The sequence below is a fragment of the Mustela nivalis genome (assembly GCF_964662115.1).
Source record: "Mustela nivalis genome assembly, chromosome: 14".
NCBI lineage: Eukaryota > Metazoa > Chordata > Mammalia > Carnivora > Mustelidae > Mustela > Mustela nivalis.
In genome coordinates, this window is record NC_139033.1 from 27,483,665 (window position 1) to 27,511,326 (window position 27,662).

General features: G+C 38.6%; 1 protein-coding gene across 1 annotated transcript in view; it reads right to left on the reverse strand.

Annotated features, from left to right (window-relative positions):
• DOK6 (docking protein 6) overlaps positions 1–27,662 on the reverse strand; it is a 381,693-nt gene that overhangs the window by 170,872 nt on the left and 183,159 nt on the right. The window contains exon 4 of the mRNA XM_082698915.1: positions 5,669–5,788. Coding sequence (XP_082555041.1) covers positions 5,669–5,788 — 120 coding nt within the window. The remainder of the gene's footprint in view (positions 1–5,668; positions 5,789–27,662) is intronic.

Here is a 27,662-nt window from a genome sequence, read left to right on the forward strand (position 1 = left end):
CCATTCATAAGCAGGGACACTAATTTCTAGATAAAACCAAACCTTCAGATCGGACCTTATAGTAACCAGAGGGCAAAGTCTGAGGTTACTTTTCTATTTTGATGCCAATGGCAATCTCTTTCATCAAGAGCAATCTGGACACATTCTGTAAGTCCACTTCCAACAACTGTAGGAACTTCCTACAAGTGCATTCCTTCTTGGTAATGATGCTTACTTCCGCTATTAATGATTAATGAGTAAACCTTGTTTTCTAAAATTGCTGTTATGGATAATGAATCCTTTATAAACGACCATTAGTGAGCACCATACATTCTAAGGTCAGTGTAGTTCAGTATCTTAAATATTATGGAAAGATGCAAAGATTCTAGAAGTTGTAAGAATTTAAAGTTCAAATGTGGACTTAATATGCACTTTCTTGTGGCAGTGTTATCTGAGGTCCAAGAGTAAGTTTGTATGTGTCTTTATTTTTCCTTATATCATGTGGGATTCTGAGTCGATATGAAAGCAGCTGACAGCACTAGATAAAGATGAGTATAGTGAAGAATTTAATCGATAACCACTTTTATCTCAGCAACACACATTACACCTTTAAAAATTATTTGCACAAATGTTTATTCTTAGCTGGTCTCTATAAATAAGACTGAGCTCTGTGAAGAGTCAGAAAAATATTAGAGGAGAAGGAGCAATTCTGAATGTCAAAAAAAAAAAAAAAGTGCTGTGGTCAAGCGTCAGCAGTGAGTCTTTCCTGGAAGATATGATACCACAAGATCACCCCAAGCCACAGCGATGTCATTTCTCATATCAATTCTGCAGGCATATGGAACTCGTCTCTTGGGAGAAATTTCAAATTAAATCCAAGCACACCATTGATAAAATAGTAAAATGATGTTTCTGATGAAGAATACATTATAAAATTTAATACTAAAATAGCTTAGGAAAAAAACCCTGAATCTGTAATGAAAAGTCTTTCAGATCTGTACATATTAGTGACTTCAAACATATACTAGGAAGTGAAGAATTTTATTTATTTTAGGAAATGTTATAACTGAAAAGTGTGGGGTAGTGATTAAAGACATGAAAGGCCAGTTTTTAAAAAGAACATTATTTTTGAAAGAGTAATTAGCTAGCTAAAAAAATAAGTACTTTCCCTACACATAGTAAAATGAACAGGTGTACTGTTTTAGGAACAGGTGTGTCTCTAAAGCAATCATGGGGCCCACAGGTGTGGACTGAAGTTGGTCAAAGACCATTGCTAGTCTATATCATGAAAACCACTGTTATTTATTTCAAGGGGACCCTAAAATGGAACTATCATATCTATAAAAGAAGTGTGTTGATTAACAAGTGAGAAAATCAGGGTATGCCAGTAACCAAATTTGGTTAGTCTGTGTGTGTTTCTCTCCCAGGAAGCGTGTATATGCGTGTGCATGTGTGTATTGGAATTTTTGAGCTAGTAATAGTAGAATGTGTAGTCTTGATATTCTGTCAAGATATATCTTCTCATGTTCTCCTACAGTATGAATGACTGTTTTAAAGTTTTATGTAGCCTTCAATGGGACAAGAACAGAATAATAAAGATGTTATTACCTGAATTCAAGGCACTTTAAAGAAAGTGTACGCATATTTGAAGAGTGTGGAGCAATGGGTCTGTCTATGGCCTTGGGACTCAGAAAGAAATTCACCAAGTGGAAGGTGATTTCTAAGGAAAGGAGACCCTTTCATTGAAAAAGTTTCCTTTTAATGTTGAACGCTAGTCTCAGTGATCGTGTGTGTGTGTGTGTGTGTGTGTGTGTGTGTGTCTGTGTTGAAGTAAGATTGCTGATCTCCTAACAGGGTATTAGGGGTTCATTTAAAAGAACCAAAGGTTACCTCCTCTAATTAAATAATTGCTCATGAATTTCTAAAATGTATTTTTATTATTTTTATTTTTTTTTTTAAGATTTTTATTTATTTATTTATTTGACAGAGAGAAATCACAAGTAGATGGAGAGGCAGGCAGAGAGAGAGGGAAGCAGGCTCCCTGCTGAGCAGAGAGCCCGATGCGGGCCTCGATCCCAGGACCCTGAGATCATGACCTGAGCCGAAGGCAGCGGCTTAACCCACTGAGCCACCCAGGCGCCCTAAAATGTATTTTTAAAAGAACATATATCTCTTTGTATGAAGTTGGGACTGTTAAGCAAAATAAAGCTAAGAAACCATTTATGGCATTGACTGTTAAGATCATTTTAGATCTTCTCTAGTATACACAGGAATTATTTGGGATTTCTTCATTTTTATTTTGTGTTTAAAAATACTTGTGTCCCATCCAAGTACTAACCAGGCCCGTAAAGAGGTTAAAAAAAAAAAATACTTGTGTCTTTTTTTTTAATAGTTTTTTTTTATAGATTTTTATTTATTTATTTGACAGACAGAGATTACAAGTAGGCAGAGAGGCAGGCAGAGAGAGAGGAAGGGAAGCAGGCTCCCCACTGAGCAGAAAGCCCGATGCGGGGCTCAATCCCAGGACCCTAGGATCATGACCTGAGCCGAAGGCAGAGGCTTTAGCCCACTGAGCCACCCAGGTGCCCCTTGTGTCTTTTTTTTAAATCGAATTACGCATGAGAGTTAGTCTGTATTTTCCATCACCTTACTAAACCATCATGAGTTAATTTTCACACGTTAGGAAACTAAAATCAGGAGAGATTTAGTGACTTTTCTGAGCTACGTAAGGGGTGTATCACGCATTCAGACTGTGGCCTGGAAAGTTCACTTGGCAGCCCATATGTGCCTATACTATATGTTTCAGGAAATTATTCTGACATTATTATGAAACTAAAAATAAACTCTTAATAAACCAAAGAAGTACATTATCCATTAGTCCTGATGGAAACCATATACAGTCTCAAATCTTTTTTTTTTTTTTAAGATTTTACACATTTATTTGAGAGAGAGAGAGAGAGTGAGAGTGAGAGAGAGAGCAAGCATGAGTGTGGCAGGCGGAGGGAAAAGCAAACTCTCCGCTGAGCAGGAAGCCCAGCAGGGGACTCCATGGGATCATGACCTGAACCCAAGGCAGATGCTTAACTGACTGAGCCACCCAGGCGCCCCATACAACCCCAAATCTTTAAAAGCATACAATGCACACTAAATGAGCCACACAATAACATCCCAGCTCTCAGGAAATGGTGCAGAGAGAGGAAATACATCCAGGAGAGTGTGGGAGAGAACTGGAAGATGAAATGGAAGCTGGAAGAGTTGCAGAAATGCCTCCATGACTTTCTGGAAGCTGCCGTCGGCAAAGGTGGTGTGCCCACATGTGTTCGTGGCCAATTAACAGGGAAAACTTGTTTTTTAGGAACAACCCCCAAAATAGTGCTTTTTAATGGGCTACAAATGTTAGCACATTCTTAGTCATAACAAATAATGATCCCCAAGGGCTATCCTGGTACATTTTTACCTGTGGTGTCTAATTTATAAGTCACAGATAATTCCATAATTTCTTTTTAATAGTGGCAAGCTTCACCAGTGTCTCTCAACCTTTTCAAAAACACTGGCCATCAAAAATTAGCAACACTAACGTATCATGCTTAGCAAAATAAGTCAAGCAGAGAAAGACAACTATCATATGATCTCCCTGATATGAAGAAGTGGTGATGCAACATGGGGGCTTAAGTGGGTAGGAGAAGAATCAATGAAACAAGATGGGATTGGGAGGGAGACAAACCATAAGTGACTCTTAATCTCACAAAACAAACTGAGGGTTGCTGGGGGCAGGGCGTTTGGGAGAAGGGGGTGGGATTATGGACATTGGGGAGGGTATGTGCTTTGGTGAGTGCTGTGAAGTGTGTAAACCTGGTGATTCACAGACCTGTACCCCTGGGGATAAAAATATATGTTTATAAAAAATAAAAAATTAAAAAAAAATTAGCAACACTAAAAAGTTTCTATTAACACACTCTTAGGTCTTCTAGTGATGATTATAATTATGTTAAAAAATGAAGAAAAAGGAGCTCATCACATTACTCTGATTTCATGATTGAGAGGCGCTAGTCAAGAACACCCACAATTTCAGAAATGCCTCTTAGAGAAGCGTATCATACGTAAACTGTGTTATCACATAAGCCTTAATTTTATTACACCCTCTGATGTTTCATCCTTGCATACTTGTATTATGGTATGGACTGAATTGTGCCTCCCTGAAATTCATGTTGAAGCTTTAACTTCTGAGGTGATCTGGAGATGGAAGGGGAGGAATTAAGTTTAGATGTGAGGTGGGCCCCCCAAAGTGGGATTAGTGCCCATATAAGAAAAGACACAAGGAAGATATTTCTCCCCCCCACCTCTCAGCCATGTGGGGACGCAGTGAGAAGATGGTTGGTCTTCAAGTCAAAAAGAGGATCCTCACTGGAAACTTAATCTTGGATTTCTAGCCTCCAGAGTTGTAGGAAATTAATTCTTGTTGTTGAGGTCACCCAATCTACGGTAATTTGCTCTGGAAGCCTGAGCTAAGACATGGTATTAGCCGAATTCCCTAAAATTTTTTGAAAAGTAACATGATAAACCAGTTTGTTAATTTAGACTCTAAATCTACAACAACTCTCAAAGAAGATGTAGAAATGTTATACATTCAAAAACTCATTATCTGTTGAGTTAACTTATCAGTTATTTATTTATCTAAATATTTTAAAATTTTATTTCATTTCTTTTCAATGTTCCAAAATTTATTGTTTATGCACCACACCCAATGCTCCATGCAATACGTGCCCTCCTTAATACCCACGACCAGGCTCACCCAACCTCCCACCCCCACCCCTCCAAAACCCTCAGTTTGTTTTTCATAGTTTACAGTCTCTCATGGTTCATCTCCCCCTCTGATTTCCACAGAAATCAGTTGCTTTCTTATACATTAACAATGAAAATATAAAAAGGGAAATTCGAGAATTGATTCCATTTACTATAGCACCAAGAATCATAAGATAGCTGGGAATAAATCTAACCAAAGAGGTAAAGGACCTGTACTTGAGGAACTACAGAACACTCATGAAAGAAATTGAAGAAGACACAAAAAGATGGCCATTCCATGCTCATGGATCGGAAGAATAAACATTGTTAAAATATTTATACTGTCCAAAGTAATCTATACTTTCAATGCCATCCTGATCAAAATTCCACCGGGATTTTTCAAAGAGCTGGAACAAACAATCCTAAAGTTTGTATGGAACCAGAAGAGACCCTGAATTGCTAAGGAAATGTTGAAAAATAAAAACAAAACTGGTGGCATCATGTTGCCTGATTTCAAGCTTTTCTAATAAGCTGTGATCACCAAGACAGCATGGTACTGGCACAAAAACAGACACACAGACCAGTGGAGCAGCGTAGAGATCCCAGATGTGGACCCGCAACTCTATGGTCAAATAATCTTCGACAAATCAGGAAAAAATATCCAGTGGAAATCAGTCATTTATTTAGATATATCCCAATGTCACAGAGCAAGAAGTCAGGACACCTAGGTCGTACCTTGGGATTTTCTCCTGGTTGCTATCCAACCTTGGGAAAGCCTCTTCATAGCTCAGATGGATTAGTTAATTTCTTCTAAAAATGATTGTTTTGAAATGTTCGCAAGGCCCCCTCCAGTCTCAAAGTTCTACTATTAGTGCACTTTAAATAATGGAAGGCAACTCACACTCACCATTTTGTTCTCGCTGTACACCTGCCGCCAGAAGATCGGGCTCACCAAGGCTGATGTCATTGAGGCGGGTCCCCAGACACTCCATGCAGAGATGTTTGCACCACTCCTCGGCCTCCAGCTCTGCAAATGAGCACACACCACCAAAGTCAGGCAGTGCTGTGAGGAACGGCACAGGAAGAGAACTTCCTGAACCATTTTCCTACGTAGGTGGTAAGAGTTAAAAATCTACCTGAAGAAAACAAAACAACCCCATAGTTTGGCTCTTAGGGACATTGCTGCTATGAACACTGGGGTGCAGGCGCCCCTTTGGATCATTACATTTGTATCTTTGGGGTAAATACCCAATAATGGAGATAGCTGAGATGTCCGTCGACAGGTGGCCCATATGGACAACAGAATACTACTCAGCCATCAGAAAGGGTGAATACTTAGCGTTTACATCGATGTGGATGGAACTACAGGGTATAGTGATGAGTGAAATAAGTCAATCAGAGACAGGAAATTATCATATGGTTTCACTCACATGTGGAATACAAGGAACAGAGCAGAGGCTCATAGGGGAAGGGAGGGGAAACTGATGGGAAGTCATCAGAGAGGGAGAAAAACCACGAGAGGGTTGCTGGAGGGGAGGTGCATGGGGGCTGGGGTAATTGGGTGATGGGCATTAAGGAGGCACGTGATGTGATGAGCACTGGGTGTTATACACAACTGATAAATTACTGAACACTATATCTGAATCAAGTAATGTACTATTAGTTGGCGACTTGAATTCAAATAAAATTTTTAAAAAAGAACACAAAAAAGCCTGTATTCGAGAAGTGAAAAAAAATCCCCACAATTATTTCCCAAGGGTTGACATTATAACATTTTTAAAAGTGATCTTAAGATATTCCAATGCATTTTATATTATTTACAAATAATAGTCTGAGAATATTGTTTACTATCTACTATATTTTAGACTGATTTAATTTTTGGAGGGCAAGTACTCAGAAAAATTAATTAAATATAAAATAAAAATATGTAAATGAATCCTCGAGAAATGTCAGACTAAGATAAACGAGCAAATGCTTTCCTGAATGTGACTTCGATCTGTGTGCGTCGAAGCTCTGCTCCTTCATTCTGAACTGCAATGAGTCAAAGATCAGCATGAGAATGTGGTAACCTCTCTTCTGTAAACATCAAAAATGGCCCTCTTTAAAAAAAAAATTGGAGTAGGATATTCAAAGTAATTTTCCCTTTTAGAAAACTCCAGTTACCTAAGATACTGGTTATCTTCCAACTTCTTTATTTTCGCAAGTTTATTCTTTGCTCGAAACATTAGAACATCTTACACCTACACAAAATCTTGTAGTATCTCACACTTCCACAAACATAAGCGAATTTGATTCTTATATAAGCCCCGTGTGGGTGAGGTGGGTAAGCAGTGTCACATGTGGGTCCCCTACCACTGGTCAGCACCAAGACGGGAATTGCAACCCAGATCCTGTAGATATTATATTATGAAGGATCTGAAAAAAGGTATGAGGTTGACAATTTGGGGCCAAGCTCCAAAACTGCTGCCCAGAATTTGGATGAGAACTTTCCATTGACACCTGCCCAGAGAAATTTCTGACTTTCCGCGTAGCATACATCTGTACTAGGAGAGTCTAATATAGATTTCCTTCAAATCTCTTGTTACTCTCCGCGGATGACATTTCAACCTTTGCCTTGGCATTTTAAACTGCCCATAAAAAGTCATCTGTGACAGGCTTTCTTGACTCCAGGGGTTTGAATACCAACTGCTCTGCTCCATGGTCGACACCATCAAACCTGGGTAATGTTTTCTTCCTGGGCTCAGTCACACTATCTTAGCATCAAAACTAGGTTTGATCAATGAGATGTCAAGACAAATTTGTCATTTATTTCTAGTTTTATCAAGACCATAGAATACTGTTAGAAAAAAAAAGAAAGAGAGCACTTAGTCCTCTACAGGGTACTAGTCTAATGAAAACAGTAGTTCCCGTGTTCGAGGCATGAAAGGTGCTTCTTTACGTAATGTGCGATTCCCCTATTTCATGACCAGCCTCTCAGTGGTTCTAGACACACCATCCACCTGGGGCTGGGAAGAAGTAGGTTCTCACTGAGCCTGGCCTCCTGCTTAGGTGGAATCAGAGCCTAGGTCTGGCTGTTTCAGCCAGGATTCTAGAAAAGAATCCTTTCTGATCACAAGGCCACTAATACACAGACACGGCACTGGCTGGGGCTTACAGCTTTCCACAGAAAATCTCCTCTAGTGAGGGAATGCCAGCCCTCCCGAGAAAATTTTACAGGAGCAGTGGCAGCAATGTATTGAAAATTATTTTCATCAGATAGAAGAGTTTTGATTTATAAGATTTATAAAAGTTTGAAAAGCTTTTCCAACAACAAATCAAAATCTCAAGCCAATTTCCATGCCGTGTCTCTAGACATCCTTGACGTTTCTGTGAAGGGAGATAATATGACGGCATTTTTCCTTTTTCACATTTTTTATGTCTTGCAGATTTCTCAGGACCGCCGCACAATTTTAAACCATCAGGAAAATCATATGCAATTAACATCTGTCTGTGTCACTCAACCTGATCGTATTTCTGATACTCCATAAATAGAACTCAGACTACCCAGGATGCTGCTTGGGGTCAGAATAAAAATGCGAAATATGACAGACACCTTTGGGCCAGCGTTCCCTTGAAATACAAAGTCAGCTCATGCCCAGAAGTCGCAGAAACATGACACTCATTTCTATTAACTCTCTTGTCCTGGGATTCAATAAGTCCAGTACAAGGATTCTCTGAGGCTAGAGCTCACGCTCTCAGGGAGAACTCAATGGGGCATTTGCGTAAGAACTAGGGAGTCTCCCGTGGCAGAAATGAGGAGTGTCCCTGGGCTTTTTACGGGCAGGTAAAAATGTCTTTTGCATCAAATCCTAAGAATCGCAATACTTCAGTGTTTTAATAATGCAGTAGCATGTAGGAACAGAAGTAGCAAAAGTAATAAAAGTAGAGGATATACAGTCACACGAAAGAAAACTGTAAACAATTTCAGAAAGAGAGAGAGGAACAGAGAGAGCGAGAGGTCCTGGCGACTGAGTACCAGCAGAAGTTCACTCCTCTTCTAAGAAAAACTTAGCCATGAAACAGCTACAAACGAGGCACTGTTCTGTGCGAGGAGGTTATATGAAAAACACAGTTTCTGTTGTCTGCAGCGTTCGTCTCGTGGGGTGGGCAGGTGCCTTCAGGACACGGTGCCTGGCAGGGCTACGGGTTTGGCTCGTAGGAACCGGGAGCTGTGGCAAAGGCCAGCAGCTTGGGAGGAATGTGATCAGGGACGAGCCGGACAAGCAGAAAGAAGGGGAGGTGATGTGTACACGTCAGACTGTGAGTGTGCGAGAGTGCGAGTGTGTGTGTCCGTGAGTGTGTGGCAGGATACGTGTGAATGCGTGGGTTTGCTAGTGAGGAGGTATTCGTGTGAGTCTACAACAGTGTGAATACGTGTGTGTGCTTTAGTGTGTGCGGGTGCTTGCGACAGTGTGTATGGACGTGTCCGTGTAGGAGTGAGGGTGTCTGCTTGTGAGAATGTGCGGGGCTATGTGTGGGTGTGGGGATGTGTTTGTGTGAGTGTGCTAGAGGAACGACGCTGGACTGAGGAGGTGGCCCGGGGCCAAGGCGGAAAGGCGTCTCCTGGGTTCTTCTGAGCATCCCGGGCAGCCCGGAGACCGAGCAGCCGACTGACAAACGGTCAGCGCTGTCCCTGCTCTTCCAGTACAGGAGTGCCCCCCAGATCCATGGGTTCCGTCACCCAAACATGGCTGGAACCAGCTGATCCTCCTCTGATACAGATCAGGAGGTCGTAGTAGCCGGATACTATGTCACAACGCCTATGTCCCCATGTCCCCACATCTTAGCGCGGGGCATTTTCTCATCTCCCCTCATCTCAAGAGGGGCGGGTACTGCACCAGGTATCTGGAGAGACACCACATTCATGCAACTTTCATTAGAGTATGATTGTTTATTTTATTATTATTGTTGTTAATCTCTTACTGTGCCTAATTTGTAAATAAAACCTTCTCATGAGCATGTGTGCATAGGAAAAAAACAGCCGAATAAGGTTTGGTTCTATCCCTGGTTTCAGGCATCCATGGGTGTCTTCGGTTGTACTGTCCAGGGCAAAGGGTGGGGTTGTGGTACTACTGACTTCAATGAGATCAACCCCAAGCCTTTATCTCACAAGCACAAGGCTTTGTAATCTGCATACTTGATTGAATAGTTTTGTTCCAAATAACCTGAATTTTTTTAGGTATTATATATTAATTTGTTTTTTGTTTTAAACCTGTTTTTGATAGTCACCTTTCAAATGATTATACGTATGTTTTTTACTTGTTCTTTCTTAGGAAAACTGTGTATTGAAGTCCTTTAATCTTTTATGGTATGTTGATTTATTTTGTCCTATCATTACTTAACTAGTGTTTATCTCTGAATTATCCTCCATCTTTTACCTCCTTTATTTTATTTTTGCAGAACAGAAGAGATTAAATACAAATGCAATCATCTAAACCCATTGCACTTTAAGATGTTTATTTTCCCACAGACTCCGTGCCTTTTGTCTTTCATTTTATCTTTCAAACTTGTAACTACATGTAGTGGCTAAATAATTAAATTTCTTTAGGGGCACCTGGATGGCTCAGTTGGTTGAGCTTCCTACTTTTGATTTCCATCAATGCTGTGATGGGGAGGGGTTGAGATTCAGCCCATATAGGGTTCCCCACTCAGTGGGGACTCCGCTTATCCCTCGCCCTCCCGCTACGTGCACACTCTCTCTCTCTCTCTCAAATTTAAAAAAATAATTAAATTTCTTTAAAGAGAAATATAGGCACAAACGTGTTCTATGATGCTTTCTACGTTTTCTCTTCATGATGGAAGTGTTTTTTCTTTAAGATGTCTTTTTTTATATAGCATGCAGGTATGCTCAAATTTTCAATTCTGGTAAGTACTTTTTCTCTAGAACTGACACCCAAATAATGTTTTCATTATGTATGAAATTAGTTAAATGAAGAAGTTTGGTAACTTCCAAAAGAAAAAAATTGGAAGATGTTTGGGGATAACCAGTCAAATGGAGAAAAGAGACTGAGCTAAATGAATGAATTATGAGATGAACGGGTTTAGTGATTTTTGGGAAAAAGATCAAGGGAAAGTTCAAAACAGCAATACAGTGGAAGGAGGAGGGCCCCTCCCCGAGGAGCGTCCTTCCTTCCCAGAATCCTGGGGTGAGAACCGCAGTATCCTTTTGTATGAGAAGAGGTCTCTACATGGCAGACCTTGAATTAATGCCTACTGAATAAATGATTCAAGTCAAGCTTTATTACTTTCACTAAATTTAGGCCTTAGGTTAATGATATAAAAGTTAAATGATCCAAAATAGGCTATATTTTGGAAAAGTTTTCATCACATACAGAAAACAGTGAAAAAGTTTTCATCCCATATATAGAAAATAAGCTAGCTGCCAAAGTCATAGAGCACTAAGTAAAATAAAACCTAAAAAATAGCATTAAGTCAAGTTCATGTTAATTTACTACAAGATTCACAACTGGTTTTGTATGGAAATAATGAAGTATTGCATTTAGTCCTCAATGGGTTTAGCTTTTCTTAATAATCTTAGGAAAATGTAAGTAAAATAATCCTCACGTCTTCACAAAAACCAGTAATCCTTAAGTATTATATCTAATTCTTATCTTCTGTGCAGACTTGCTATGATTTGGTAATAATTGTTGTTTTTATATTTATTAAAGCCTTTTTAAATACATGCTTTGCTGGAAAGTGAGGAAAAATGTCTCCTCACCAGACTCATGCTTAAAGAATATAAACACCCCTCACACTGCTATTGGAAATTTATAGAACTGTTAACATATATGATGTTTTGATAATGATTTTCATTCTTGAAAACTGGCGTCTACTTGCTCCTTGAGTGGCCTTGTTGATATTTTTGAACTTTTCTTTTTCTTTTCACTTTTTTCTGCAGTAGGAAGACAGGAAGCCATGTGTTTCAACAAATATGTGTCTCTGTTTTCAGGTCACAGAAAAGAGCTTGATTTGTCGGAGTCAGATTGGTAGAACTGATCGGTTTCAAGACTGAAGAACTTGTTATTAGTTTTCTGAGTAGCAAGGGCATTTATTCCCTTTCCTCATTTGCTCCTTCCACACTCCCTCACACCCAATAATCCTTTAAAACTTGTTCTTGAACTGGATCTCCTCAACTTTAGCTCCTCCAGACCCATGTTTGGATGGGACACCATTCCTCTCTATTTGCACAGAGCTCTGGACACACATTCTGCGTACCCCCTGTATATCACGAGTTGTCTGTCTGCCTTCTCATCAGCATACTGAAGATACTGGGAGTGTGGGACACATCGATTCGGTCGGCTCTAGGTCTTGGCACGGCACCTCGATGTGGAAACTAATGAATAAATGTGGAATAAGTAAACAGATGGGATTTTCAGTTATTTCCCAGAAATTTAAGGCATATTCTAGAACCAAATGCAGGTAATTTGGGCATTGGTCATTTGCCGGTTGTTTTGAAGTCTCTATTCATCCCTACTTAAGGGAAGATTATAACTTTGCTATTCACAGCTGACTTATCTAGATAAAACACATCTTTGATTAGACAGGGGAAGGGAGAAATAGTGAATAGAGTTCTTTACGGAACATCAGTAATTCTAAAATATCTCCCATTCAAAACGTTTCTTGTTTCTGATTTTATTAAGTTGTCTTTTTCTTTCACCTTATTGATGGTATTTATACCAGGAGGGCAGTCTGGTATAAATCCCTCTGATTCTCTATGTGATAAACCCCCGATCAAAATTTCAGAGATATGGGGATGGAATCTGAGTAAAGGTCAACTTAGAACCAAGGAAATGAGTTATTATTTTAGCGAATTCCATCTTTCATGCACACAATCATAACTTATTTTCCTTTATTTCACAGCAGTTTGATACATCAAAATTTTGAATTCAGAATAGAATACCTTTTTCTGCTATTTCTCTCCTTTTGTGATTTGGAGGCATAAGGTTAGGCTTTTAGCTGTGGCTAAAGAGAAAAGTGCTCCTGCCTAGCCTTCAAAGTAACAAATGGCAAATAGCAGCAAATGACAGAATCATCAAACGCGCTGCTCTTTAGCCGGGCAGGAATTTGTTGCAGAATGCTTTAATGTAGAGGTTAGTTAATGACACAAGAGCTTAAAAACAACTCAGAGAAAATAAGAAAGAACACAAATCAACACAAATAGTCTGAAAATGATGGTATACTCGTGTGTGTGTTTGTGTGTGTGCGTGCGTGCGCGTGTGGTGTAAAGCTGGAAACAGGATGTTACATATTACAAGAAAACAGGATTAAAAAGAATCCTAAGCCCAGTTTGAGAATAAGTGCATTTCTGTGATGGAAAGCCAGCATCAGGACAGAATACTTTCCCATCTGCAGAATTCTTAATGGATACCAACAGAATATTTGATACACACATTTTAAGCTTTTCACAAGAACAATTATGAAGCAGGGAACTTTTTGAGAAAGAGATGCTGTCAGGAGATGTCATCTTACTGGTGTTCTCATAAGGCCTAAAAGCAATTCCTTTCTATGTAACAATCATGAGGTGCTTGGGAGTGGTAAGAAAAAGAAGAAAGAGAAGAGCTATGTGTTGACATATGAAAATGTTGCCAGTGCTATGGTTTTTTAAGACTATAGTCTAAAATCATATAGGGATCTAAAACTTTCTAACTATACAGCCAAATTTATTACTAAGGCATTTGGCAAGAGCTCATATTGAGTATGGAATTGACTTTGGCCAATAATTGCAATAAGCCTAGAAGTGTAGACACCCCCAGAGCTTCTAGAAAGGAACACAGCCTTGCTGACACCTTGCTTTTTGCCAAGTGAGAGTCGTGTTGCACTTCTGGTCTTCAAAAATGTGAGATAGTACATTTGTATTGTTTCAAGCTGTTGTGTGTGGTGATTTGATATGTTAGTCACTGAAGACCAAAACCAACACAAAGGCCAAATAGTCTATTCCTCTCTACTAGGCAAACCTCCAAGCAAATAAATTAGTGGAATTTGATCCATAAAAAATTAGAAATATACATACAAACATACAAATAGATATATACATAAGCACAATGTGATTAGATTTGCTTGTAGCTGAAGAAATTAAGGATTTCCTAATTATTAAAATTGGGGTAATGAAGTCTCAAGACAGAGAACACAGATGCTACTAGAGCTAAGCAAAAACCCCAATAGGGCAAATAGAGGAGGGTTTGAGGGAGAGTTGGAGTCACCATCAGAGAGATGAGATCCATTGTGGATCTACAGACACTAAGAGAAGACTGGGTAGATGGGTACACAGTCTATAAAGAAGGCATGTGAAAGGGTATGTGAATTTAGGAACCAGATGCCAAATAACAGGCACATATGATTAAAGGCCCACACTGGGTTGACAGGGGCCAGAGTACTTTTTAGGGACAGTCTTCTAGTTTCATGACTCTGAGGGAGAATGAAGGCAAAAGGAAGGAAGACGTATCCTGCAGGAACTTGGTAGTAAAGGAAAAAAGAAAAAAAAATGGAAAATTTAGAATCTTGTAAGACAAAAAGTTGTCACAATATCAGAGAACTCACAATCCCTCCTCTACCACCAATGCAAACAAAATCCTTGAAACACTACCTAGACCTCCTTACACTAACAGAAAAGTGTTGAATTAAACCAGGTCTGTTAAATAAAACACTCAGTCAGAAGAACCAGCAAAGGAAATAAGTCCATGGAGAACTGCTGCAGGCATTCAAGAAATGAAAATTCACACAAGTTCAAATCTCTTTAGGAAAACCACCTTTCACCTCACCCCATTCATCCAAAATGGTAACATGAAGCAGAAGAAAACCGTCAGTGCACACTCCAAAAAGAATGGAATATATCCAAGCAATAATTTGTGGATATAAGCAATCAGCTTGAATTAGAAATTCAAAAAGAGGTGGGGTTATGGACATTGGGGAGGGTATGTGCTATGGTGAGTGCTGTGAAGTGTGTAAGCCTGATGATTCACAGACCTGTACCCCGGGGGTTAAAAATATATTATATGTTTATAAAAAATAAAAGATTTTTAAAAAAGGAAAAAAAAATAAATTAAAAAACTAAGAATGGAAATGAATAAAAAACAGGAGAAATAAAGAGTGGAATGCATCTAGAAAAGAAGGGAAGAAAAAGACGAAAAAAACCTCAGAAGGTCCCAAAGGCAGAACAGACTCAAATTGGAATTTATCAAGATGTGTTGACCAAAGTAAGAAACTATAACTGTCATAAAGAAAGAGGTAGAAAGAAGCAGAGAGAAGCAGTGGCCATGGATAAAGAGGCAAACGAATCATGGTGGCTTGGACTAAAATCTAGGAGAGTGGGCGCAGAGGGGTTGAGAACTGTGCAGATCTGGGATTTCTTCGTGAGAACCTATGATGTTTGCAAGCCTGCAACAGTCAGAATATGAGGGAAAGAGAGAAGGTAAAGATGAACACAATGTTTTTTTGCCTCTGCTATGGGGAGGATGGAGCTGTCTTCGAGTGATATAGTGAAGGCTGTGGGAGAGGCAGATTTGGAAGAAAACAAGAGCTCAGTTTTAGAAAAAACTTTTAGATGCTTCGTAGATAACAGAAGTGGATAGGTGAGTGGGAATTTGGATATATGACCTAGGTTCGGCAGGCGAGAATTCTACCACTGAACCACCCATGCATGGGGTTTCGACCTTGGTGTTCGGGGTGAAGCTTCCGATTAGATGTATAAATGTAGGGAGAACAGCATGTGGATGTTACCTAAAACCACGTGTCCACATGAGACCACCAATTAGTTTGCACAGACAGGAAAAGAGAATACTTCTAAGGAGTATGGCCTGGGCTGTCCCACAATTAGAGATCTGGGATAAGAAGAGGAAGGAAGGCTTAGAGTAACAGACATCTGGGGAAGAAATAAGAAAGTGTATATCATACACTGGAAACAAGAACAAAAAGGGTTTCAAGAAGCCAAGGATTGTTTTATTGTTCTTTTCAGCTTTATTGAGATCTGACAAATAAAATTGTAATATAAAGTGTTCCATGCAATCTTTTGATATGTGCATACATTGTGAAAGAATCCCTACAGTCTAATTAATTAATGTATCCATCATCTTTAATTAATATGTTTTATTTTGTGTGTGTGTGAGAATACTGAAGTTCTACTCTGTTAGTGTGTCTCAGATGTACAATCCGGTATTATCAACTATAGTCACCATGTTGTACATTAGATCCCCAGAACTTATTTATCTTATAACTGAAAGTTTCTACCATTTTAGCAACTTCTCATCATTTCTCCCACTCCCCACATAGAATTTTTTAATTTCACATAGAATAATACGATGAAGTATTTGTCTTTCTCTGACTTGTATCATTCAGCATAATACCCTCAAGGTCTGGGCATGTTGTCACAAATGGCAGGATTTCCTTCTTTTTTTAAGCCTGCATAATACTCCACTGTGTGTGTGTGTGTGTGTGTGTGTGTGTGTGTGTGTGACATTTTCTTTTTCCATTCGTCCCTTAATGGACACTTGAGTTTTTTCCATACTTTGACTACTGTGAATAATGCTGCAATGGTCATGGAAACACAGTATCTCCTTAAGATAATGATTCCTCTTCTTTTAGATATATAACCAGAACTGAAATTGTTGGATCATATGGTAGTTCTACATTTAATTTCTTGAGGAATCTCCAGATTCTTTTCCATAGTGGCTGAACCAATTTACATTCCCACCAACAGTGTACAAAGGTTCCCCTTTCTCCACTTCCTGGCCAGAATTTTTTATCTCTTGCTCCGCATATATGGTTGATTAATTTTCTACAAAGGCACCAAAAATATACAATGGGGAAAGGATAGTCTCTTCAATTAATGGTGTTAAGAAAACTGGTTATCCATAGGCAAACAATGAAAATGCATCACGGTCTTACACTTTACACAAAAATCAATTCCAAATGAATTAAAGACTTGAAGGTAAACCTGACACCATGAAACCCCTAGAGGAAAACGGAGGGGGTAAGCTCCTTGACACTGATTTTGGCAATGACTTTTTGTATTTGACACCAAAATCACAGGCAACAAAATAAAAATTAAAACGTGGAATTACATAAAATTAAAAAGCTTCTGCATAACAAAGAAAGTCATCAACAAGAGGAAAAGGCAACTTACAGAAAGGAAAATAAAGTTTGCAAAGCACATATCCTATTGGTTAATATCCCAAATATTCAAGGAACCGATACAAATCAAGAGCAACAAAACAGATAGCCCAATTAAAAAAATGGGCAAAGGGCCTGAATGGGCATTCTTTCAAAGAAGACATCCAAATGGCCAACGGATACATGAAAGGGTGCTCAACATCACTACTCAGCAGGGAAATGCAAATCTAAACCACAATATCACATGACCAACTGTTTTAAATACTAGCAAACTCAAGTAAAATGAGGTTTAAAAACCAACTGTAAGATTTACCAATGTGGAGGGTGTTCATTACCTTAATAAGATGAGTTTTTGTTAGGCTGGCAGAAATAAAAGATGAATCAAGTATGTGCAAGAAAAAATGGGACAGAGGAGACATGCATTAGACTTGGAACATGGGTAAATATAAAACTATTCACAAGGTTTTCGTTTGTGTTTTATAAAGGGAAGAAGAGAGATGGCTCGGTAGCTGGAAGGGGAAGTGAGATCAAGAATTTAGTGCCATAAAGAAAGGGTAATATGGTTTGTGCAGGTCAGTGAGAAGTTAGCAGTGCCATATACAGAGCTCCATGGGGATTAGATTCTGGAGATGGGAGATGACCCAGGAGTATGAGCTTCTCATGGTAACTGCCATGACAATGATAAAGGGCATGTTGACATAAGTCCTGAGAGCCCCAGGTGGATAGTATGGTAACACAGAGGGTGGTGAAGGGAGACAGGGTTGGGAGGTCTCTTTGGAGCACAGGGTTCTGGGCCTTCTAGTGGCTCCTGTCAATGAAGGTGGAGTCTGCCAAAGGGCAAACTTATTCCCAAATCAGTGAGATATTTCCTCATGACTGCAGATTAAGTCCTCCATGGGTGGTCTCATGCTGAGCTCACAGATAGTCTTCTAATCCCTGCTGACAGCAGACTGCCAGGGAGGGGTGGGGGGTGTCTTCGTGATTTTTACAGAAGGAGACTGGCTCAGCAAGAGGCAGTTATTTCTTACTCAATCTGTTTAGCAAAACTTGGGGTCATCTTCGACTTCATTCCATGCCTTTCATCTCATATCATTCAATCCAATCAAGCAACTGGTAATTTTTGGTTTGCATTAGGTGGACAGCACCATTCAATGTCCTGGGGATAAATAAAGTCTCTATTTCTCTTTGTCTTGCTCACATTCTAATAGAAATAGGCAAGGCAATAGCAGAAAGTATTCCCTTAGGTCGTAGAGTCAGGCACTGATGGCAGCTTTTGTAGTATGGTCAAGGAAATCTTATCTATAGATATGATACTGTCAAATGTAAAATTAAAATATTTCTCACAAATTACTCCCCCCCCCCATTTCCACTGCTACAATTCTTTGTTTCCTTATCACTGCTGGACTAAGGTAAAAGCTTCTTCGGGACCTTCTCAGAGCAATCATGCCCACATATAATCCATAGGAAACACTTTAGCGCCTTGAACTGAGGCAGTTGTTCTAGTTCCCATTTTAAGCCTCTTCGTACTTCCTAATATTTCTGTATTTTATTATCCTATCTTTCAGAAAATAGCATTCTAACATTTTTCCTTTGCCATCAGTTGCTCCCTCTGTAACAAACATTAACACTATTCACCGAATTTTTTTAGGTTCTTTTCCCTTAGGCTTATAGTATGATGGCACTTCCTTGTACCCTTAACATCTGGTTTAGTCACTGGTTTGAACAGTGAATTATGAGTAGAAATTCCTTGTGATACTTCTGTATGAAAGCTGTAAGAGCTAGGTAGGTGTGTGTACAATTCTTTCTGTTCCCTTCCCATTGATTCAGTTATATAAAAGCAAGTAACAAAGTAGTGCTTGTGTAAGTCTAGATTTCTGATGTCATGATTAACAGAGCCATTCTACAGATCCCCCGATTACATGAAAAAAATGTTTTGATGGTTAAAGCACTGAGGTTTGGGGATTTTAATGGCTACATACCCAATGTTTCCTAATTTTGAAAAAAGATGGACAAAAAAAAAAATAGAAGTGGAGTGATGCTATCACACATAAAAAAATGGTGTCATTGTCTTAGTGGTCAGTCAGCAAGGGATAAGGAAACGATCAAGGAACATGGGAAAAATGCTGATCCATCAAGCAGTGGTAAACTATTTGGCTAAAATATCACCTGCGATAACTTGGTGATGGCATTAGAAAATTCAGTAAAGTATGGAGAGGGGTTGGAAATACAATACTGATAGCAGGTGTTAGTGGCTGTAGCTGAATTTGGCAAGGTATTAAGGAAATGAATTGGTCAGTATGCACATAAAAGGGCTAAAAGGAAATAGATATGTATGCAAAATATTGGAGCCTTTCCAGATTGAAAAAAGCTGGGTCACTGGGTGTGATGCCCAGTGTGTCTGTTCACTTGGAGAAATGGCTTTGGGAGAAGATACCTAGGGTCTGGTTCTCCTACCAAACCTGACCAGTCAAGGTCTGTACAAGAAACAGTAGGAAGCTTGGAGTTCAAGAGAAGCCTTTCTAGGAAGGAAATGTGGACATAAGTATTGGCACATGGAACTAAGTAAAACCACATAAATTTAAAAAGAGTTACACTATGAAAAAAACATGAAGCTGCTCTAAAAGCAGTGAATGAATGGCTTTGGAGTTTGTATACCACGCTTGAGATCACAGGACAGAAAGCTGTCTGAGAACAGTGCTCAGCTCCTAAAAAAGGTATGTACTTCAGATATGGAGTCAAAGCAAGTAACAGAAATCAGGGAACTCCCAGAAGACCATGGGTTTCGGGTTATAATGCACTGGTGATTTCCCTCAGGGAGAAACACTGGCACCTAATCAAATAAAAGACCCCATCGACACATAGCAAGGGGCCTCTGCACCAGTGTTGATCCTGTCTCACACCATGACTTGACACTGGTGTGGGGGCCAGAGGTTTCTATCATGAAGACCCCCATCTGGACCCATTGCAGGGACAACTGAGCATCCAACTGGAGGTTAAGACTGGAGGAAGCACCAGGGCTGTGTCTTTAGGGGAGGAGTCAATGCATTTTGTGTTTAGGAAGAAAATTCACTGGATGAATTAGGCAGTTGGGCAAAATGGCATTTTCTCCCTTTGGAATTAGTTGTTGAGTAAATTAGAAAGAATAAAATATTTCCAGGGCTTCTGGGTGGATCGGGCAATGAAATGTCTGACTCTTCATTTCCAGGTTGTGATCTCAGGCTTGGAGATGGAGACCCATGTCGGGCTCTGTGCTCAGTGGGGAGTCTGCTTCTCTTCCTCTCTCTCTCCCTCTCTCTCTCTCTGCCCTTCCCCACACACCCTCTCTCTAAAATAAATAAATAAAATCATTAAAAAGAGAAAGAATAAAATATTCTCCACAATGTTGCCTCAAAATACACAGTTTGAGCCACTCGGAAAGCATACAGGACAAACAGTGTCTGTAGTTAGGAGATGAGATGAATGTGGTGAGTATTTTTACTTATCTCTAAGAAGAACATGCTAGTGGTTTTGACCATTACATAAGTTGGAATCCTTATTTCATTCTAATCGTACATTCATAAAAGAAGAAAGCATGAGGACCACTCATTTTGAAATTCAAGTAATTAATGAGGAACATAAAAGTGATAATTATTCTGATAATTTGCAGCAAGATGATAATTAAGATTTATATGTTCTATTCATATGATCATAAGTATTGTACAGCTTATAAAGATAGCTTTTCAAAAGCTAGTATCAAAATGAACAGATAATAAATATTATATTGATATTAATTTTACATTCATTGGGAATAAAGATCATATATCATTCAGAGAAAAGTACTTACATAGGTGTGAAGAATTATTTAGTAGTAAAGATTTAAAAACAAAATACAGAAATCATAAAAGAACCCAACTGAATAGTTATAATTAAGACAAAACAAAACAAAACACTACAAGAGGGGTGCCTGAGTGCCTCTGTTGGTGAAGTGGCTGCCTTGGGCTGGAGTCATGATCCGAGGGTCCTGGGATTGAGTTCTGCATTGGGCACCCTGCTCAGCAGGGAGTCTGCTTCTCCATTTCCTTTTGCCCTCACTCCCTCCACCTCCAGCCCCAGCTCCTCCATGTGCTTTTACTCCCTCAAATAAATAAAAATCTTTGATAAAAACACTAGAAGAATTGTAAATATTAGATCCTGAAATTAATATACCTCTTTGATGCATAGATTTTAAATTCCAATCTTTATTTTCTGTCACCTTTGTGACCCAATCCAAACATTACATGATAATTTATTGAAAAACACTTTTGTTCAAAATTGGTGGAATCACAATCCAGACTTAAAGCTCTATTACAAAGCTGCAATCATCAAGACAGCATGGTATTGGCACAAAAAAAGACACAGATCAGTGGAGCAGAATAGAGAACCCAGAAATGGACCCTCAACTCTATGGTCAACTAATATTCAACAAAGCAGGAAAGACTGTCCAGTGGCAAAAAGATAGTCTCTTCAACAAATGGTGTTGGGGAAATTGGAGAGCCACATGCAGAAGAATAAAACTGGACCATTTCTTACATTATACACAAAACCAGATTCAAAATGAATGAAAGATTTAAACGTGAGACAGGAATCCATCAAAATCTAGAGGAGAACACATGCAGCAACCTCTGTGATCTCAATTGTAGCAACTTCTTTCTAGACATGTCTCCAAAGGCAAGGGAAACAAAGGCAAAAATAAACTACTTGGATTTCATCAAGATCAAAAGCTTTTGCACAGCAAACAGTTGACAAAACCAAAAGACAACTGACAGAAGGAGAGAAGATATTTGCAAATGACGCATCATATAAAGGGCTAGTATCCAAAATCTATAAAGAACTCATCAAACTCAACACCCAAAAAACAAATAATGCAATTGAGAAATGGGCAGAAGACACGAACAGACATTTCTGCAAAGAAGACATCCAAATGGCCACAGACACATGAAAAAGTGCTCAACATCACTTGGCATCAGGGAAATAGAAAACAAAACCACAATGAGATACCACCTCACACTGGCCATAATGGCTAAAATTAACAAGTCAGGAAATGACAGATGTTGGAGAGGAACTGGAGACAGGGGAACCCTCTTACACTGTTGGTGGGAACACAAGCTGGTGCAGCCATTCTGGAAAACAGTTTGGACGTTCCTCAAAAAGGTAAAAATGGAACTATCCTATGATTAACAAGTGCACTACTGCAAATATATTCTAAATATACAGATGTAGTGATCCTAATGGTACTTGTACCCCAATGGTTACAGCAGCAATGTCCACAATTGCCAAACTGTGGAACGAGCCCAGATGTCTACTGACAGATGAATGGATAAAAAAGATGTGGTATATTTATAGAATGGAATACTACGCAGACATCGAAACAATAAAATCTTGCCATTTGCAATGATGTAGATGGAACTAGAGGGTATTATGTTAAGGAAAATAAGTCAGTCAGAGAAAGACAATTACCATATGATCTCACCGATATGTGGAATGTGATATGTGGAAGAAACAAAACAGGATCATAGCGGAAGAGAGGAAAAAATAAAACAAGATGAAATCAGAGAGGGAGACAAATCATAAGAGACTTTCAATCATAGGAAACAAACGGAGGGTTGCTGGAGGGGAGGGAAAGTGGGAGGATGGGGTGATGGACATTAAGGAGCACATGATGTAATGAGCACTGGGCACTGTATAAGACTGATGAATCCCTGACAACTACCTCTGAAACCAATAATACGTTTGTGTTAATTAATTGAATTTAAATTTTTTAAAATGGGAAAAAAAGAAAAACACATTTGTTGACCAGTTACCCTTTAAATTAATGGCTTCTGAAGTGACATAAATTAGAAGTAAATTTTCATATACTGAAGAAAAAATGTTATTAATTCAGATTCATTAAGATTAATGAATGAATGAATGAATCAATGAATTCATGAATTAATCTTAATTAATTAAGATTCATTATTTATGCACCACATCCAGTGCTCCATGCAATGTGTCCTCCTTAATACCCACCATCAGGCTCACCCATCCCTCCATCCCCCTCCCCTCCAAAACCCTCAGTTTGTTTCTCAGAGTCCACAGTCTCTCATGGTTCAACCCCCCCTCTGATTTACCCCAATTCAGTTTTCCCTTTCTTCTCTAATATCCTCCATGTTATTCTTTATGCTCCACAAATAAGTGAAACCATATGATAATTGACTCTCTCTGCTTGACTTACTTCATTCAGCATAATCTCCACCAGTCATGTCCATGTTGATACAAAAGTTGGGTATTCATCCTTTCTGATGGAGGCATAATATTCCATTGTATATATGGACCGTATCTTCTTTATCCATTCATCTGTTAAAGGGCATCTTGGCTCTTTCCACAGTTTGGCAATTGTGGACATTGTTGCTATGAACGTTGGGGTATAGATGGCCCTTCCTTTCACTACATCTGTATCTTTGGGGTAAATACTCAATAGTGCAATTGCAGGGTCATAGGGTAGCTCTATTTTTAATTTCTTAAGGAATCTTCACACTGTTTTCCAAAGTGGCTGTACCAACTTGCATTCCCATCAACAATGTAAGAGGGTTCTCCTTTCTCCACATCCTCTCCAACACTTGTTTACTGTCTTGTTAATTTTGGCCATTCTAACTAGTGTAAGGTGGTATCTCAATGCGGTTTTGATTTGTGTCTCCCTGATGGCTAATGATGATGAACAGTTTTTCATGTGTCTGTTAACCATTTGTATGTCTTCTTTGGAGAAGTGTCTGTTCGTGTCTTCTGCCCATTTTTTGATATGATTATCTGGTTTTTGAGTGTTGAATTTGATATCTTTATAGATCTTAGATATCATCTCTTTGTCTATAGTGTCATTTATGAATATCTTCTCCCATTCTGTGGGTTGCCTCTTTATTTTGTTGACTGTTTTCCTTTGCTGTGAAGAGGCTTCTGATCTTGAAGAAGTGCCAAAAGTTCATTTTCACTTTTGTTTCCTTTGCCTTTGGAGACATGTCTTGAAAGAGGTTATTGTGGCCAATGTTGAAGAGGTTACTGCCTATGTTCTCCTCTAGGATTTTGATAGATTTCTGCCTCATGCTGAGGTCTTTTAATATAGTTGAATAGGATATGTCCTCTTGTGTTTGGATCCAGCTAAAGCTGCTACCCGAAAACCGCTTAATATTTCACATTCTAAAAACATACTAAAAAGAGCTACTGAACGCATTCACAGAGTGCCTAAAATTAGAGGTATGAGAACAGGCTACTTTCCTTCACTTGTTGCAATCCCTTCCCATGTAAGTGCTGAGTGAAAAATAACAAGCAAAAAATGACCAGACAGATGTGGCTGCCCAGGAGAATACTATGGCAATTTCTACCTCCCCATCTCTCAAGCCAAGGAAGAGTGTGTTTTTGTGTATCTCTGGGTGTATGTGGTTTTTTGGTTTTGTTTTGTTTTGTTTTGGTGGGGGAATGGGGTGGTAAGAGCACTTCTTTCTAGAGACTAGGAGTATCTCTAGGATGCATAAGAAGTAGCAAACTGAAAATCAGCTTATGCACTGTAGTTGCTTTTTTGCGTTATTATCAGTTTTGTGTGTGGGGGGGGAGCTGGAAAGACACCCAAAGCTGGCATGGTGGGAGGCCTGCATTCTCATACTCTGGATGGAAGAAATGAAACAGTTTACTGTGTCCAAAGTGGTCCCTTCTGAAGCCCAAGAGTGTTGTCTGCTGGATGGGGGCTGGAGAAGAGACCCCAGCAATAGAAAGTTCTGAATCAATTATGGTGGAATATGCCAGGCAGAAGTCAGTAAAGGTGAGTGTAGGTCGGGTAGCTGAAGCCCATGTGCACTCACACTAGGGTCTGTGCAGTGAGGAGGCCATCTTTAAGAGAACCTGCCACACAGAAATTATGGGCAATCAAAACAAAATGACAGCTATGCTAGCAGACTAAAGAGGAGTTGGGAGAGTTTTCCTCTACCCTTTTCCTCAGGATTCAACACAACAGTGAAGCCAGAATTTGGCAGATTGAGAAGGCTAGAAAACAATTATGTTCCCATCTTTCCTGAGGCTTCAGAATTGGTTCTGTGTCTAAGTTTGATACGTTTGGATTTTAAGACCAAAGAGTGAATAGGGAATCATGATTTAGTTAAGGAGCAGAAAAGGGCAACATGACCAGGCACTTTACTGAAGGCAAAAATTGGAGAGAAAATACCAAACCCCAAAATAAAGAATCTCTACTATTTCTGGTTCCATTACTCTTTCTGTTGTTGTTGTTTGTTTGTTTTACCACGTTCTTACCAGAAATGGTATAGCCTTGTTTAAAAGGATTTCTTTAACATATAGCATACAAAGATAATTAAAAGATGTTTTAAATTACTAAGAAGTTTTAGGAGATTACATATAAGAATAGATGGGATTTATCAGACAAAACTGTTAGGGAAATAGTGTCCAATATTAATGTATGATTTTATTAAAATTTAGCTCCACTGAATTTGATACAAAACACATTACAGTTCCTGGGGTAAAGTGTAGCAAAATTGTCCAATTCTTTTCAGATTATCTATCTCCAAAATTTCTCACATTTTCTCAAAAAAATTTTTTTTTCCAATTAGCAGTATTCCACAATGTGTTTTTGCTATCTTAAACAACCTGAGGATTATTTGATCATTTGATCATTTGATTATTATCTATTAATGGGACCCATTTTCATGTTCCAGATGGCTTTTGGGCTAGATTTTAGTCCTTAGATACTTCTTGTGCTTAACTGACCTGTAATTTCTAACTTCTCTTGCAGAATCTTAAAATAACCAGTAGAAGTCAGGTTATTTTAAATTTAAAATTTAAAGGTTAGGTTAAAAGTACCTTGCAGAACTTGAAGGATGGAATGAATGTGAAATCACTTCAGAGTACATCAAGATTTAGGGATTTCCCTGGGACCAATGGAATTGGCCAATCCATCCAGGTTCTTAGTTATGCCCTTAAGATTAATGCGTTGTCTTATTGAATCTACAGGTAGAAGTTGGTTTCCACCTACATTTTTCTGTTGTTGTTAGTAACTGCAGTATTATCTAGAAGGGACTTTAGAACCAAACACTGTTCCAAGGAAATAGCATGGAGTCATTTCTGAATAGGTTAATTTCTTAAAGAAGTACCCTCTAGTTTTTTTCATTGGCTTTGGCGCTAAGATGAAGATGTCACCTTGAAGGTTGGATCCATCCTACTAAATTCATTTGTCTTTAGTAAGCATTTCCATGAAAGCACCTATTTTAACTTGAAGACCAGTTTTGTACCAATAAGTTTAGTTTGACTGTTAGATCAGTGTAGAGTGAGCATAGGACAATATTGCATAGGCATGGCAGAAGAGATCAATCTTTAAATCATTACTTTTGTTTATTTATGGATCACAATGGATTTTTGCTGAAGTACAGATTTTTCAAACTGACTATAAAAAGTTTCATTGGAACTCCACTGCTGCACACTCGTGCAAAATTTAGCTTGATTAAAATGGATCAATGTGAAACTCTGTTCAACTATTTTCTATTTGTTCAAAGACAATATCCATCTCACAACAAAGACTTTAAGAAAAGATCCCAAAATAAAAAAGAAGGAAAGAGCTTAGAATTTGGAGAATATTTTAGTTAGGGTAGGAGAAAAACATTTTCAAGCAAAGAGCCCTCCTGAAAAGAAATGTTGGCAAATAGAGCAGTAAATTATATGAGAAGCAAACGTTCTAAAAGTCTCTAAGATAAATGTACATCCTCATTAAAGTGTGAGCATTTCAAGACAGAACCATGGTAGAAATAAGAGAGGGCAGAGAGAGGAAAATAAGCTCCTGGCATTCTGAACCAAAACACTGATGGCAAGATCAAGACGTTGTGTTTACTTAGGAGAACTAAGGTGGGAAGAAGGTTTTGCTGTCCCACTTTTGATTACTATTTGTTTCTGTTCCAACTTCAGAAGTATAGCTTCTGAGAGTGGATATAATTCAGATTTCTGATTTGGACAGAGAATTTTTTAAAAAATGTCTGTGATGCCAATTTACAGTTGGGAGGGATTGTTGACAGTCCATGTCACATATCTCACGTAAACTTTCAGTTTTTCCTTTACATTGTATCTGTGTTTGCGTAAACTTTCAGTTTTTCCTTTACATTGTATCTGTGTTTGCGTTCACTCTAAAAATTAATTCAGTAAACTAAAGTTAAATTTTCATAAACTTTTTTTAGGTAGTAAAAGTTAACTAGATGGTCATTAATCAAGTTACATTTTGATATTCTCTGATAAAAGTGAGCTAAATTTTAGAGCCATGTATCAATAATTGCACATACAGTAACCTCACATTGTTATTACAGAGTGTAATGGGAAGGGGACATCACTATTTTCCATATGTGCTCCCTGAGCAAATTATGTAGGTTTATGAACTTCAATTTCTTGTTTAAGAGATGCCAATGGTTCTTTTTTTTTTGCTCTTAATGAAGTGCTTATTCATATAATTGGGCAAATTTTGAAGTACCACTCTACCTCCTAAGACTTTCTGCATTAATTCTGTCCTCAGTCACATTTACAACTCAAACATAAGAAATATCAAGTATAGATTAATATGGTATCTTCATGATAAATAAGAAAAAGAACATATTGCTTCTCAGGATCACTGTGAAAACTTCAAAATTCACTTAATTTAGGTTGGGGGCAGGAAAGTCCTTCATAAAACTTTAGTCCTGATGAATGTGTATCATTTGAGAGAAAAACAGGACATTAAACTGCATTAA